A 16660-nucleotide genomic window follows, 5' to 3' on the forward strand; every position below is an offset into this window, starting at 1 on the left:
AACTAGGGTTAGGGTTTCAAAGTAGGGTTTTAAACTAGGGTTAGGGTTTCAAAGAAGGGTTTAAAACTAGGGTTAGGGTTTCAAAGTAGGGGTTTAAACTAGGGTTAGGGTTTCAAAGAAGGGTTTAAAACTAGGGTTAGGGTTTCAAAGTAGGGTTTAAAACTAGGGTGAGGGTTTCAAAGTAGGGTTTTAAACTAGGGTTAGGGTTTCAAAGTAGGGTTTTAAACTAGGGTTAGGGTTTCAAAGTAGGGGTTTAAAACTAGAGTTAGGGTTTCAAAAGTAGGGGTTTAAACTAGGGTTAGGGTTTCAAAGTAAGGTTTAAAACTAGGGTTAGGGTTTCAAAGTAGGGTTTTAAACTAAGGTTAGGGTTTCAAAGTAGGGTTTTAAACTAGGGTTAGGGTTTCAAAGTAGGGTTTAAAACTAGGGTTAGGGTTTCAAAGTAGGGGTTTAAACTAGGGTTAGGGTTTTAAAGTAGGGGTTTAAACTAGGGTTAGGGTTTAAAAGTAGGGTTTAAAACTAGGGTTAGGGTTTCAATGTAGGGTTTTAAACTAGGGTTAGGGTTTCAAAGTAGGGGTTTAAACTAGGGTTAGGGTTTTAAAGTAGGGTTTAAAACTAGGGTTAGGGTTTCAAAGTAGGGGTTTAAACTAGGGTTAGGGTTTTAAAGTAGGGTTTAAAACTAGGGTTAGGGTTTCAAAGTAGGGTTTTAAACTAGGGTTAGGGTTTCAAAGAAGGGTTTAAAACTAGGGTTAGGGTTTCAAAGTAGGGGTTTAAACTAGGGTTAGGGTTTCAAAGAAGGGTTTAAAACTAGGGTTAGGGTTTCAAAGTAGGGTTTAAAACTAGGGTGAGGGTTTCAAAGTAGGGTTTTAAACTAGGGTTAGGGTTTCAAAGTAGGGGTTTAAACTAGGGTTAGGGTTTCAAAGTAGGGTTTTAAACTAGGGTTAGGGTTTCAAAGTAGGGTTTTAAACTAGGGTTAGGGTTTTAAAGTAGGGGTTTAAACTAGGGTTAGGGTTTCAAAGTAGGGTTTTAAACTAGGGTTAGGGTTTCAAAGTAGGGGTTAAAACTAGGGTTAAGGTTAAAAAGTAGGGTTTAGAACTAGGGTTAGGGTTTCAAGTAGGGTTTTAAACTAGGGTTAAGGTTTCAAAGTAGGGTTTAAAACTAGGGTTAGGGTTACAAAGTAGGGTTTTAAACTAGGGTTAGGGTTTCAAAGTAGGGGTTTAAACTAGGGTTAGGGTTACAAAGTAGGGTTTTAAACTAGGGTTAGGGTTTCAAAGTAGGGGTTTAAACTAGGGTTAGGGTTTCAAAGTAGGGGTTTAAACTAGGGTTAGGGTTTCAAATTAGGGGTTTAAACTAGGGTTAGGGTTTCAAAGTAGGGTTTTAAACTAGGGTTAGGGTTACAAAGTAGGGTTTTAAACTAGGGTTAGGGTTTCAAAGTATGGTTTTAAACTAGGGTTAGGGTTTCAAAGTAGGTTTTTAAACTAGGGTTAGGGTTTCAAAGTAGGTTTTTAAACTAGGGTTAGGGTTTCAAAGTAGGGTTTAAAACTAGGGTTAGGGTTTCAAAGTAGGGTTTTAAACTAGGGTTAGGGTTTCAATGTAGGGTTTTAAACTAGGGTTAGGGTTACAAAGTAGGGTTTTAAACTAGGGTTTGGGTTTCAAACTAGGGTTAGGGTTTCAAAGTAGGGGTTTAAACTAGGGTTAGGGTTTCAAAGTAAGGTTTAAAACTAGGGTTAGGGTTTCAAAGTAGGGTTTAAAACTAGGGTTAGGGTTTCAAAGTAGGGTTTTAAACTAGGGTTAGGGTTACAAAGTAGGGTTTTAAACTAGGGTTAGGGTTTCAAACTAGGGTTAGGGTTTCAAAGTAGGGGTTTAAACTAGGGTTAGGGTTTCAAAGTAAGGTTTAAAACTAGGGTTAGGGTTTCAAAGTAGGGTTTACAACTAGGGTTAGGGTTTCAAAGTAGGGTTTAAAACTAGGGTTAGGGTTTCAAAGTAGGGTTTAAAACTAGGGTTAGGGTTTCAAAGTAGGGTTTTAAACAAGGGTTAGGGTTTCAAAGTAGGGGTTTAAACTAGGGTTAGGGTTTCAAAGAAGGGTTTAAAACTAGGGTTAGGGTTTCAAAGTAGGGTTTAAAACTAGGGTTAGGGTTTCAAAGTAGGGGTTTAAAACTAGGGTTAGGGTTTCAAAAGTAGGGGTTTAAACTAGGGTTAGGGTTTCAAAGTAAGGTTTAAAACTAGGGTTAGGGTTTCAAAGTAGGGTTTTAAACTAAGGTTAGGGTTTCAAAGTAGGGTTTTAAACTAGGGTTAGGGTTTCAAAGTAGGGTTTTAAAAAAAAAAAGTTCTAAATACTGAAAAAGGCTTGACAAAAATGTTCATGTGAAATATTTAAAATATTTTATTTTTATAGATTTTCTTGCTAATTCTGTAAAATTAATCATTTCATTCAATTTTTTTTTTATATTTTGTTTTCGAATGCATGTTTGTAATTAAAATGAAATTAAAATATTTAACTTTTTACATGAATATTATGTACATTATTATTATTATTATTATTTGAAATATCCCGAATATCCAAACTTTTGCTGCGCTGGGCAACCAATCAGAACGATGTCATCTTTTCAGTTTGCATGACTCGGCACGTCATTTGTGAAGGAAGCTTGCGATTTCGTCCTACGTGATGTAAACGCGGTGACGGCGGCGTTTTTTTTGTGAGTGAGCTGAGCTGCCGTTTCAGAACCAGAAGCCTACCTCAGAGGAGATCCTGCTGATCGCCGAGCAGCTCAACATGGAGAAGGAGGTGATCCGGGTGTGGTTCTGCAACCGCCGGCAGAAGGAGAAGCGCATCAACCCCAGCAGCTCCACCCCTCCCCTCCCCAGCCAGCCCGCCGGCGGCGGCGGCGCCCCGTCCGCGCATAAGCCCCCCTGCTTCAGCCCCCACATGGTGCGTCGGACCGCCACTTTGACCTTTGACCTGCTAAATCAATTCAGTGCTCCTCCTGCGATATTGCCGCTCACCTAATGTAGACCGTAAAGCCTCTTTTCTTTCTTTTTTTTAAGCATAAAATGTGTTTTCATCTCTGGCGTTCTCGTCCCCAAAATCAGATGAGCAACCAGCTGTCGCAGGCCGTGACCAGTCTCAGTAGCACAACGACGACCACCATGTCTCCCATCTGCCCCCTGACCTCCAGCCTGGCCTCCAGCCTGGCCAACAGCCTGGCCTCCAGCCTCACCTCCAGCTCCGCCCCCTCCCCGGTCACGCCTCCTCCGGCGCCCGCCGCCGCTCCCGCCGCCGCTCCTCTTCGCAGCACGGCCAGCCCGGCCACCCTCGGCCACAGTGCGATCAATCTCAATCTCAACCCCGGGTAAGATGCTCGTCACTCATTCACTCGCAGCCATTTTCACTGAAGCAACCCCCTTCGCTCTCCCGGCTGTTTTACTGGATTTTGACTGATTCTGCAAGGCCTACAGAATATTGTGTTCGATTGCTGTAAAAACATTGAACCTACCAAAAGAAAGATTAGAATCTCCTCTTTCATCAAGGATTTTTTTTTTTTGTTTCTGTTTCTATTTTGCAGCAATTAGCATTAGAATATAGCTAAGTTTCATCATTATTCACAAACCTGATGAAAACACTGGCAAAAAGAGCTTGTTGCAACATAGCCCTGGTTGATCTCTTATACTCTGCTGCCACCTGCTGGCCGTTTTTGTAATAACAACCATTGCTTTAAGCGACCTCTTCATGTCAGAAGCTGCATCAAAGCCTTCTGTATGCTCTAGCAATAAAAAAAATGATAATGGTTTGAACGAGTTTTTAGCAGCTTTTCAGTATTTGCCACACGGCTCGGAGTAAATCAGAGCAAAGTCAACTTGTGAGTCGAGGCGACGCGACGCTTGTACAGTTTGAGCAATGCAAGTTGAACTTTTCTGTGTGTGTGTGTGTGCGTTCGCAGCTTGTGGCGTGTGGGCAAAAAGAACGGCGAGGTGTCGAGCTACATCAGCGACTTCGCGGCAAACTTGAGGTGACGACGACACGCACGTCACACGCTCGCATCGCAAACCTCAACGCGAGTGTCGCTGTTCTCGTGAGAATGTTGCCAAATGTTTTATTCATTCGCCGGAGAAGGAGCTTCTTCTTTTTCTGTTTTGTTTTTGTGGTTGTTGAACCTTGTTCCTTCGAAATGCTCGTGAGAACTCGCTGAACCGCAAAGTTTTGTTCCAAAAAAAGCCCTTTGCGTCTTTTGCTTTCATTTTCACACATGAGCAAAACGTCTTTTCGCACCTGTTTGATTGCACGTGCAGCGGAATCGTCCCAAGTCGCTTGAAAATAATAAATGATGGTCTTGGCTTCAACAATGCGTCATGGATGCAGAGCGTATGCAAAAAAAGAAGAAGCCAAACGTGAATTTCGAGGTTCCACTGTATATCCTGCTTTCCTTTTTTGTAAGCTGCTTCTTAATCTTCTGTTCTCTTCTGTCCGTCCGTCCGTCTGTCTGTCTGTCTGCTTTCCGTGTGTGCGTGCGACACGACAGGAACACAGTGATGGGGGTTAACACGGGGATGAACCAAGCCCTCCTCGCTAACAATCCCCTGGCCACTATTCAAGGTGTGTGTTTGCGAGGCCAACAACTCGACTTCCTTCCCAACGTCGGCGGTTTTTGCTCCGTTTTACTGACGAGTGTCAAAGGCCACAAAAAGGACATCAATATATGGCGCTAAAAAAATGCACTTCATGAGATGCAAAAAAAATGATTGACCTTTTGTATAGTAATTTTTTGCTCAGTGTATTTATCTTTAGTCTCAAAATAACTTCAAATCGACAAATTTCCTCAAATAACTTTTTTTTTTTGTTGCAACTTTTTGCCACAAAATTGGATTTAATTTAATTTGTGGCCTTAACATTCCTTTGTAGAATTAACCATCAAACCACACCATCAAAATCCATCACGCGTGTGTGTGTGCGCGCGTGTGTGCTCATCTTCCTCATGTGATTCCTTTCCTCCCTGCATCGTTCATCATAAAGGAGCAAAATATGTGACCACTGCTATGACTGAACTTTTGTGCAGCGCAGCAAGCAAACGCATGAATTCATTGCTAATTGCTAAGTTGGCAAAACATTTCGTAGCGTCAATTTTACTCTAAAATAAACAACATTCGGTCCCAGTCTAAACTTACACTTGGAAAAGAGTAAAATATTAATACAAATAAAAAAAGAGAAATGGTTGCAGAACCTTCAGATTGGGAGACAGCTCGGTATAGCGCTGGTGGAATCCTCGAACCTTCAACACCATTTGCAATATGTTGACAAACAGCAGGCGCGGCATAGCTCAAGTGCCGCCTCTCATGCTGGAGGTTGTCGTACCTTAACCCTTGAGTGACTTTTTAAAACTTAACTCTCTTCCAAGTGTAAAGTTTTCTCCTTTCAAACCGGGACTGAATAAAGTCTTCTTTTTTTTTTAAGAGTAAAATTTCCTCTACAAAATGTACTGTATATGTTTTTCTCCAGGTAAGAGTGTGTGAGGGTCTAAGAGTTTTTCTGATGGGAACTCCTGCAAGCCTCTGGCCAATAGTTTTCAAACAGGATTCGGGTTCAAATTTCCCGCCTTCTGTCCGCGGATGTGATGCCATGTGCGCATTGTGTTCGCGAAGAAGGCTAAATGCAGTTTCATTTGTCGGCCACAGGTGGCAGTAGCGATTCAAAATTCCATTTTCTACTTTCAGTAGCTGTAAAAAAAAAAAAAAAAAAAAAAAAACTTACTTTAACCTCCAAGATTCCACATAGGCCAAACAAAGGATGTTTTTTTTTTCTTTGATCCCATTTTTTAATCCATTGACTTTGCTACTAGCCTCATTTTAGCTAGCGCTAAGCAAGTTTGACTCTCTGGTACTGCATCCAAGTTTGCAAACTGGCTTTCGTGTGTTGCTAGCAACAAATATTCTCATAATTGCTTCCAGAAGAAGCACATACGTATCGTAGCTACGCTCGTAGATACGTCTCACGTGCGGCGACGTACGGGCCCTCCAAACATTCTTTTCCGACGATGGTAGGCTACGTTCAGAGATGGCAAAACCAGGTCCAGAAAGTAAAAACCCTGCCACAGTTTGGCTTTAGCCCCCTGTGCTAGCTAGTTAGCTCCCTGGGTGCTTGTTTACCTGCTCGGGAGCTAGCTAACTAGCACAGGAGGCTAAAGCCAGGAAACTAGCTAGCTAGCACCTGGCTAAGTCCAAACTGTGGCAGGGTTTTTACTTTCTGGACCTGGTTTTGCCACCATCGGCTACAATGCGTTCTGACTCGATTGGGATCATTTTGATTCAAGTCATGACCCATTTGACCCATTTGACCCATCTGACCCGTTTGACACCTTTGCTGTGTATTTCCCTCAGCCCTGGCAGCCAGTGGTGGCCAGCTCCCTCTTTCCAGTCTTGAGTGCGGCGGCGGGAAGATGATGCTGGGGATGTCGGGCGGCCAGGGCGGCGGCCTGGCCTCCCTCTTCCTCAATCACCCGGCCCTCCTCCACATGGGCCCGGCGGGCCCGGGCACGGCCGGCCTGCTAAGCGCGGCGGTGGCCAAGGCCTCGCGCCCTTTTCCCTTCGCCCCCTCGGCCAGCAGCATCAGCCCCACCCTCTGCTCGCCCTCCCCCTGCTCCAGCCCCGCCTCCTCCTGCTCGTCCAGCGAAATGGCACACAGCCCCAAGATGGAGTGACGGCGCCGGCCGGCCAATCAGAGAGGAGGAAGGAAGGAAGGAAGGAAGGAGGCGGGCATCTCTGGCCTTTCACACCAAAGCTAGCTCTTCCTCTCTCTCATGCGCTCTTCTTCTTCTCCCGCCGCCTCTCCGTCCTTCCCTCCCGCGCTTTCCGATGCCAAAAAAACACAGAATGGAAGAGGAGGGAAGGAGGTGGGGGGGGGCGAGGAGGAAAGAAGGGAGCGGGAAGGGGAAGACCGAAACCAAAAATCTTTTTTTTTTAGTTTTTGTTTCGTCAACATCAGCGTGGCACCTCAAGACTCGCGACGCAAGAGAAGACGAGCGACGAGGCTGCCGTCCAGCGACTAAACCAAAAATGACAAAAGGAGGACAACGAAAGGAGGATTTTTCAAATGTATTTCTTTTGCGGGTCTGACGAGGAAGAGGAGGAGGAGGAGACGTTTAAAACCAAAAATATACCTAAGGAGGACGCGGAGGAGGAACACACAATGACAAAAAAAAAAAAAAAAAAAAGACAACCATACCAAAATCTCAAATACCAAAAAATACGGAGAGAAAAGCTTTATTCCAAGGACATGTAAATAAATCGTCAAGCTATCCAGGACCAGGACTCCACTGCAACGCGCATCCTTCATCGGCCATTTCACAAAGATGCTACCATTAGCTTAGCATGTAGCTCATCTTCATCATCACCATCCTCATCCTCATCTCACGTAAGAACAAGCAAGGCGCCTCTCGGATTGGATCGGAAGCTGCGATCGGTCGCCGCTGCCCTTTCGTCAATCAACTTTGCGCGCGTTTGTCCGCATCGTCGTGCGTCCACGCCATCCGTCCACATCCGACTGCCATTAAACGCTCAAAATGGAAACCAAAGCATCCCCCCCCCCCCCCCAAGGCCTCGAGGTTTTCTTCAGGAGCCTCGTCCGAGACACTTGACAACACCCTGATGGGGCGGCGGCGGGGCGGGGGTTTAAAGCAGGACTCGATAAACGCCCCCCCCCCCCTCCCCCGCCCGACACAAACCGTCTCTTGGGTCATCAGCTCGTGCAACTTCGTGGAAAGTTTGCCTGTTGAATACCAAACGGGATAAGTCAAGTTTGACAAACGATCTCTGGGGTCAGTTGGTCGAACCTCCCACCGAAATGGGTCCCTTTTGCTCACCAGGCGAAGGGTGGGTGGGACCCACGGCCGTGACGTCACGCCTTTTCTAAAAGGATACCAAAAATCAACCCAAACCAAAAAGAGACAAAACAAACCCAAGGACTGAACAGAGCAAACCAAAAATCAGCAACCGAAACGTGTCTGGAGGGAGGAGGGGGAGGAGTTTGGGGCGCGTGTAGCACAGGTGGCGCGCCCAGAAGCCCACCGGGTGGGCCCGTCCGGCCTCCCTAACTTTTCGTGCTTATTATCATCAGTCATTTGCAACAATCCGCTCGCTTACGACACAAAGATCCTTATTTCATTTGACTTTTTTTTCTTTTGTAGTTGTGCTAGACATTTTTATCAGGTGGTTAAAAAAAAAAAAAACTGTGAAAATTTATCTTCCAGATTTTTCCAAAAACCAAACAAACCAAATAGACATGAGGTGACGTTGTGGCAGAGTGGAGCAGTTTTGTGTGTTTGCGCTGCTCGTGGGCACCGAATGGAAGACTGGGATTGTCGCCACGCGGTGACTTTGCAGGCTCGCCGGCGCCCCCCACAGTCGCAGGCAGGCGTTTACCCAAAGACGACTCGGCTTCGACCAGGAGGTCGGCGCCGCGGAGGTCAAAGAAGCCTTTTTGTCCACGTGGACTCTTTAGACGGAATGTATCTGTTAGTGCTTCTATAGATTTTTGTAGTTAAAAAAAAAAAAAAAGAAGATCTATGTTCTACTACTGCTTACTTATTGCCAATGTATTGAAGAGAAAAAAAAAAGACAGAAAAAAAAAGATCCTAAAAACATTGACTTGATTTTAGACCAAAAATTTCAACTATCTCTCTTTTTTTTATTTTTATTTTTTTATTTAGACTTTTGATTGTACTATTTATTCAGGGTAGGGTTGATTTGTTCCCTTGCTATTTATTTGTTAATTTATTTTCTTTGAATATTCTGGGATGGATGTGAGGATGTTGTTACCCCGCCAACTTTTTTCTACAAACCAAATAATCCCACAAACACGGGTGGTCCCCGGTTTACGAGCTTGCCAACACGTTTGCTGGCCGGCGTAGGAATACAAGAATTTGCGCTCGGTCGCGGCTGTGCTTACTGTTTTTTTTTTATTTTCTATTGATGGCCTCCTTGTGTTTTCATATCAATATTCACTGTAATTATGACTACTGCGTAAAATAGCGATTGACGGCGGCGGCGTACGAGTTTCGGTCGATCGTAAACCGAGGACCCCCGTAACAAGATTTATTTGAGATTATTATTTTTTTTGTACAGTAAAATGTTTGTAAGCAGAGCAAAAAGTTGACGTGTTAAACATTTTTCTCCCAAGGGAGCAACTCTGAAAGCTTTACGGCTACGTGACCAAAAAAGAAGCAAAACACAAGCAAGGACGCTTTTCAAATGTTCTTTCTTTTCTCAATTTCGTCCCTTAAACTTTCCCCTTTTTGTTTTCTTGATCTTTTATTGCGTTCCTTCATCCACTGTTGGATGTAAAAGAGAGATAGTTCATCATATACCTCATATTCTATGATGATAAACCAAATAGATGAATGCTTTAAACAAAAAATGTGGTGTTGGGGTGGGGGTGGTCAAGGTGCGGTTGGGGGGCGGGGGGTCGGGGTCTTCTATCCGGGTAACGAGAATGTTGTGCTGATGAAAGTTTGGGGATCTGACATGAGATTATGGGCCTCTTTCACACTGAGATTATGCAAAATTCATCAATATCGGGCCTTATTTGAAGGTATCGGGTACTTGTGGATGCTGCCGATACCACCCACAATTTTTTTTTTGTCAACTTAAGTCCTCGTTGGCACTATACTGTCGAGACACATTGGTGAATCATCGTCTGTGTCAGAAAGACGGAAAGATCTTTGGAAACTTTTTTTAAATTTTAAATAAGTACTAGCGGTATCAGTGAATACTCGTACTGGTATCGGTCTAAAAAAAAAAGGCGAAATCAAACCTCCGTAATGTGGCAATTCAGTTAGTTTAGTTGTTCATAAATGCTTCCATTTATTTATTTTTAATTAATGTCGGTATTTTTTTTTTTTTCATATATGGAGTATTTGTCAAGTGCAAGATACTAAACATGTCTAATTTAAATTTTGTCATAAATTATTGTGATAAAAGTTAAGATACATTTAATGACCTTCCTTTCAAACACCAAAAGCTCATGTATGGCAATTAACAAATATGAAAAGGAAGCACATTTTCAGTAGAATTAGTATTTTTTATATAGATATGTAAGATTTTATTATAAAAACATTTTTACCGTTTTTTTTTTTCTTGACGACAGTTGCGATATTTTGTGTTGGTGTGAAAGGGGCTTGACTGATCCACGCTCTCGCCAGCACGGCAAACCCGGATGCCCCCTCCCTTGCAAAACCTCAACCCCCCTTCGCACCTTTGCTGTCCGCGTTGAGCTTTGAAGGCCGCCCTCTCCTCCTACCCGGGACGCTTCCCTCCTGTCAAACCCGGTGCGGCTGGAATCTTCTGCTTTCCCATCGGACCCGTTCGTGACTTGAAAAGATTCTGGAGGCTTCCGTAGCGACTGCACGAAATCAGGAAGCGGGGAAGGGCGGCCGGACGGACAGACGGCGGTCGCTAGGTGACACTCTTTCCGTCGGGGTGGAGGCGGTCGAAGGTGGACCTCGGACCTCCGGGGCGGGGATGCCCCCCTTAGTGAATGATACCAAAGTCTATGCCCCGCCTCAGGGAATGCGGCACTCCCGCTTCCCGACGTCCGCCTGACGCCGATTCACCTCTGCCGGATTTCCGCAGCTTCTTTCCTGAATACTTTTTTAATTTTTTATTTTTTTAAGACCATGGACTATTCCGTTAGCACCGTTAGCAAAGCACAAAAACCAATAAATAATGACGTAACTTTAAATGTTGCAGATTATTTTTTACTAATACAGGCTAACTTTAAAGACCGTCACGACTACTCTATATGCTAAGCTAGTGGTTTCTTTAAATGTTGACTCTGCTTTTAAAAGGCTAACGTAGGTTCTTAACGTGATTAAAAGTTTTTATGAAAAAGAAAAGGAACCTGCTTGGAGAAAGTGAGATTAGCTAACTAGCATGCTGCTAGCTACCTTCTTCTCTTTCTTACCGTCTTCTCGCAATGCAGCTTTTGTCCAAAGTTTTTTTTTTGTCCCCAAAACGAGTCAAACCAAAGAGCTCTGACTTTTCTTGATTTCGCTCCCAAAAAGTGTCACCTAGCAACTCGCCGCTCTTTTACAACCTCAGCTATCCAAAGGGGACAAAAAATAATGATTCTAATGAAGATAATGATGATGAAATGTATATTTTTGAGTATTTGTCATTGAGGGAAAATAATCTGCATTATGATGATCTTGACGATGATTATGAAGTTTCTTGGTATCTTTGTAGCTGTTCTGATCCTTTTTGAGTTTTTGTCCTTTCTCAGCCAAAGTACCCAATAACCCCCCCAGTCTACCCCCCCCCCCCCCCCGTTGTTATCTCCCAAATGTTTGTGCGAGTGAGGGGTTTCCCAGGGAGGGGTCTTTTGCCAACTTCCTTGTTCTTGTAGCTTTAATTGCCCCTGTCGATTCATGTGCGTTACTGTTTGGATGGATGATGATGATGTCACCCTAAGACCCCGCCCCCACACTTCCTATTGTGTCTTCCATCACGTGAGCCCAACCCCAACACTCCCCAAGCCCTTGTAACTAACAACTTTTAGTGTGTTTATCTTGAAAACAAAAACCAAAAAAAAAAAAAAGTAACTCTGCTTGTTCATTGTACAGTGTTGTTCATTTTAAGTCATTTTTGTAACTGAACGTGTTTCATTCATCCAAATAAAAACAGGAGACAAAAACTGTACATACAGATAAACCCTTGCCGCGCTGCTTGCTTGCCGACTCTTGCCTGCTTTAAGACGGCACCAAAAGTTGGAGGGATACAATCGCACCACCAGAGGGCGCCACAAGACTGTATTGACAGAAAGGCAACCCTAAACCATGGGGACCAGCGCCACATATAACCGACATTTAAGGGTGTCCTTATTCTCGCGCACTGCACTATTTACTAACTGTCGTGTGTTCTAATAAGACTTCAGTATACAAAAGTTACAATCTTCAAGGATATAACGTTTAAAAACGAAGCAAAAACGTGCAAATAAAATGTTGACTTATCCTATTTGAATTGTTTAAAAAGACTTTAAAAAGGCAACTTTTAAATTGTACAAATAAAAATAAGTTGAATGTCAAAACATTGACTTTTTTTTTTATGAAAATGACATTTATATATACAAATATTTTAACTGGAAAAGTCAAAATTTTTGCTCAATTGTTTTTTTCAATGGACAGATTGGCCATGAGGGGGGAAATGTAGTATACAAATTAAACCAATTTTTATTTACTTTATTATAATTAAATATTTTATTTAATTACATGATCAAATTTAATAAAATATATTTGTTTTAAATATGAATTAAAATTGCATGAATTTGATAATTTAATAAATAAAATTATGTAGCATAATATAATGTAATTAAATATAAAAAAATAGTTATTAAAGACAGCTCAGCCAATTAATGACAAGTGCCTTTTTAAAAATGCTGCATTAATTGAACAAATGTTTGAGTATTCTCATATGTACATGTCCAAATCAAGTAGATCATTGGGATTTCACTGAACGTTAAAGTCGATCAAATATAAAAGTGTGAGACTCAAAAGTGAATCTTGTTGACAAACAAGCAGATCATTAAAACTCTCAGACATCCTGGTTATTAAATAGCACTCTACCCTGCATTTGCATACGAGTGAGACACAAACAAACACACACGGGAGCTTTTGTTTTGGCTTTTAACTGCTTTTAATTAACCCTGATTACAGTTTAATTACAACTTTTTTGGAGGGAAGGGAGGAAAAACAACCAACCCACGAGGAGGGGAAAAAAGGTGGGGATGATGATGTTACGTCACGGGATTAACTCATCGCAGCTCATCTCATCTCCGTGTCAGGAGCGTTACGTAACAAGCTCGTAACATTTACACAAACAATAGTACACACAATCGGGTCCTCCCCAAAAATGATGCAACCTCCCCCAAGGTAAAAACTACAAGATAAAAATGACTTTACAGGATGGGGGGGGGGGGGGGGGGGGGTGGGGGGGCGGCGGCAAACGAGATAAAATGGGTAAGATTGAACTCATTTGAGTTGTAATTCACAAGTTAAATCTCAAAACAGTAAAAGAGGCTTGGCGGGGATCAGATGTACATGACAGAAAAAGCTATGGAATAATAATAATAACAATAGTAATAATAATGCCAAGTTGAGGGTTTTTTAAGAACAATATTAACATCAGAAAAATAAACGTATCCTCTGATTGAGAATCTTTGTGCTGAGTTTTTTCTTTTTTTTAATCTTCTTTTTGTTTTTTTTGTATTAAGCCAGGGAAAGATGCTTTGGGTTAGGAAAAGTCAGCAGTAAGGCAGCGGTTAGTTACAAGTACACGCGCAACGGTGTGTGTGTGTGTGTGTGTGTGTGGGTGGGTGTGTGTGTGTTTGTGTGTGTGTGTGTGTGTGTTTGCTGTATGCGTGCGTGACATGCTCTCATCCACACAAAAGAGTGAGGGGAAATGAATGACAAAACTGCCTGGAGGTTTTATGGATCTGTCTGATCCTGCCACACCAAATAAGCACCAACAGTGTGTGTGCGTGTGTGTGTGTGTGTGCGCACACATAGAATGAGGAGAGAGGGCATTTGAGGATTTACGTCAGGCGTTTCCTTCCAGTAATCATTAACCCCCTCAACAGCTCGCCCGCTATGCTTTCGCCCTGAGCTGCATCTCACACGCACACACAGGAAGTGGAGAGAGAAGTGAAAAGTGGAGCCACCTCAGGTGCGCTTTGTGATTAACTGCAATTCAAATGAATTGTTTGCCTAATCATCCTAATCCAACACCGGATTATTTACTTCTCATGGGGACAGGACAGGTGACGCTGTGAATGGAGAGTGAGTGAGATGAAGGCCTTCGCTAACAATCCTAATCAGACACCAAATTAGTTTACTCTCACACATACGTGGAAAAAGTGGCCATGAAAGGGATAACGTGTACAATGAGTGACAATAGGAAAAAAAATAGTAAACCTAACACAATTGACTCACTCACTCACTCTTTTCCACATACTTTCTCTCATTTACTTTCTCACATTAAACTCTCCCTCTCATACACTCTCTCTCGTTCACTCTCATTCTCTCTTCCTCTCTCATTCACTCTCTCGTTTACTTTCTTCCTCTCTTATACACTCTGTCTCTCTCATACACAATCTATCTCCCTCTCTTTCATTCACTCGCTCTATTCCTCTCTCTCTCTCACACACACCACTGTCTCACGCACTCTCAGTCCCTCTCATTCTAACACTCTCTCGAGGTTGATGCCATGTGGATGTGCAGCGATGGTCTAAATGTGAAAATTTTCCATTTTTGGGTGAAATATATTTTTGAAAGTGTAAAACTGTGAGAGCATGTCAAAGTGTGTGTGTGTGTGTGTTGTTGCTGGTTTTTGTTGAACACTCGCACGTTTGTGCGTGTTGTTGATTGTTAGAAGAGCTCAGGCTGGTGAAGTGAGTCGAGCAAAAGTTCTTGGTTGTCAACGTTAGGCCGGGGCAAGCTGGGGGGGGTTTAAGATTTTTCTAAGAGTGTACAGTCAGCAGAAAACAGAAGGTCAGGCGGGTGGGACACAAACGAGCGCTGAGAGCACGTATGTTCGTTTTTTACTTTCCAAACGGCAACCGGCTTCCCTGAGTGGAGGCGCCCGGTTGAAGAGTCACACGTCAGCACCCGACACCCTCCAATCTCCGAAAGAGCCCCTTTGCCCCTCCTGCCAAGTGGTGCGTATGTGAGAGAGAGAGGCTCGTAAATGCAGGCACTTGTCATCGTCGCCTATTTACAATGTGGTCGCCAGCGCCGGTTTGGGGGGGGTCAGCGAAGGGAAAACCCCTGAGGAAAAGAGGCAGGAGCTGCACTTTGGAGCTTGACTGGCCTTGGGAGAGGTAACCCTCCACGAGTCTCTCGGTTTGCAGTCCACTCATGACCCATTTCCAGCCAGCGGTATCGTTCAGTTGGTCTCGGTACGGTACGCGTTTTTCTGCTTTAGCACCTAGTCGGCCATTTTCAACAGCACTTACACCCGACTGATTTTGGGTGAGAGGCAACGTTCACCAAGACTGCGTTCACATTTTTCTTCAGTCTTCAGTGAACCTAGAATCATAATTTGGGAGGTTTGAAACCCGGAACCTCTCTACGAGGCTACGATTCCAAGAAGCTAACAGAGCCAACTTTACAGCAGTCAACTGTTGGCGTACCAAATTTAAAAGGGTTTTACGGTTTGTTATTCATGTCGGTATCACCATCGCGCCTATCAGGGTTTGTTTGACGTATCGAACCAAACTGAACCAAACCGTTGGATGGAAATGAGACTTTACAGGCAATGTTGCCGCGCTGGCTGAAACCAAGTCCCTCTTCCCAATATTACGCGTCCCAGAAGAATCCCGATGGAGAAGTTGTCGGTCTGAGAGGGGGCGTGTCGAGTAAGAAGGTGTTTGAGGTGACGGTTGAAGTGGGCCGGGCGGAGAACCTTTGGGACTTAAAGAGGATCCATTTTACGCACATACGGCGTCCGATCCAATCAGCAGTCTTTGTTCTCCAGGGACAGCTGCGCCGCGGCACGATGTAGCTCAGCGCTGGCCCGCCGATGCGCGGGCAAGGGCGGGCCGATGGCGCTCTGGTAAACCGACTCAGGTGGGCTGTCCCCTTCGCCGGGCCCGTCCTCCTCCGTCTCCATTCGGCCGTTGCGCTGAGCGTCCCTCCGCTCCTGAGGCCGGACTTTCTTGTCGTCGGACTCCTCCTGCGAGGCCTCCATGCGCTGGTCTTCGCTCCAGCGCCTCTTGAAGCGCAGCTTGAGGGGGATGCACTTGGTCTGGGGCGGCGGCGGATGCGGGGGCGGGCTGGCGTCCGTCGCCTCGCCGGGTTCCGTCTTGAGGGCAAGAGGCCCGCGCTGCAAGTTGGAGTAGCCGTGCTGTGAGGCCAGGAAGGGCATAAGGCCGGGCGGAGGAGGGGCGGGGGCTTTGAACACTTCCTCATCCAGGTCCTCGTCAGGGAGGGACGGGTGGGCGACCGAGCCGTTGGAGATGATGAGGTGGTGGCGGTGGTGGCGGTGGTTTGCGGCTCCGGAGAGGCGGTGCGCAAAAAGCTCAAAGTCTTCATCTCGCTCGTCGGGGTCTTCGTCACTAATGTCGGTCACTTCCACCTCTTCCTCTGACTCGATGTCCGAGATGGGCTCCACCTGAATGACATGACGGGGCACAAACAGGAAGCTAAACATGCAAGATTCTTAACTCATTCACTCGCAGCCATTTTCACTGAAGCAAACCCCTTCGCTCCCCAGCCGTTTCACTGGATTTTGACTGATTTTGCAAGGCCCACAGAATATTGTGTTCTATTGCTATGAAAACATGGAACCTAACAAAAGAAAGATTAGAGTCTCTTCTTTCTATCTGTTTCAGTTTTGCAGCAATTAGCATTAGAATATAGCTAAGTTTCATCATTAATCACAAACCAGTTGAAAAGACTGGGGAAAAGAGCCCTGGCTGATCTCTTATACTCTGCTGCCACCTTCTGGCCGTTTTTTGTAATAACTACCATTGCTTTAAGCGACCTCTTCGTGTCAGAAGCTGTATCAAATCTTTCTGTTTGCTCTAGCATAAAAAAAAAACATATAAACACGTTTTTTTTGTGAGTGAAGGACAAAGTATTAAAAAACATATTTATACGTTTTTGTTTGTTTAAATGAGTTAAAC

General features: G+C 44.2%; 2 protein-coding genes across 4 annotated transcripts in view; one reads left to right on the forward strand and one right to left on the reverse strand.

Annotated features, from left to right (window-relative positions):
* The window catches only part of pou2f2b (POU class 2 homeobox 2b), a 75208-nt gene extending 67138 nt beyond the window's left edge, over nt 1–8070 (forward strand). For both annotated transcript variants that reach the window (XM_086079250.1, XM_086079251.1), the window contains exons 12-16: nt 2720–2926; nt 3088–3347; nt 3936–4004; nt 4515–4588; nt 6367–8070. In XM_086079250.1, the coding sequence (XP_085935376.1) occupies nt 2720–2926; nt 3088–3347; nt 3936–4004; nt 4515–4588; nt 6367–6686 (930 nt within the window). In that variant the 3' untranslated portion in view covers nt 6687–8070. The remainder of the gene's footprint in view (nt 1–2719; nt 2927–3087; nt 3348–3935; nt 4005–4514; nt 4589–6366) is intronic.
* Nucleotides 8071–13469: 5399 nt separating this feature from the next.
* The window catches only part of erfl3 (Ets2 repressor factor like 3), a 69201-nt gene continuing 66010 nt past the window's right edge, over nt 13470–16660 (reverse strand). For both annotated transcript variants that reach the window (XM_086078821.1, XM_086078820.1), the window contains exon 5: nt 13470–16146. In XM_086078821.1, coding sequence (XP_085934947.1) covers nt 15490–16146 — 657 coding nt within the window. In that variant the 3' untranslated portion in view covers nt 13470–15489. The remainder of the gene's footprint in view (nt 16147–16660) is intronic.

This window comes from Leptonotus elevatus, chromosome 6, assembly GCF_054856555.1.
Source record: "Leptonotus elevatus isolate MCC_2025b chromosome 6, RoL_Lele_1.0, whole genome shotgun sequence".
Taxonomy (NCBI): domain Eukaryota; kingdom Metazoa; phylum Chordata; class Actinopteri; order Syngnathiformes; family Syngnathidae; genus Leptonotus; species Leptonotus elevatus.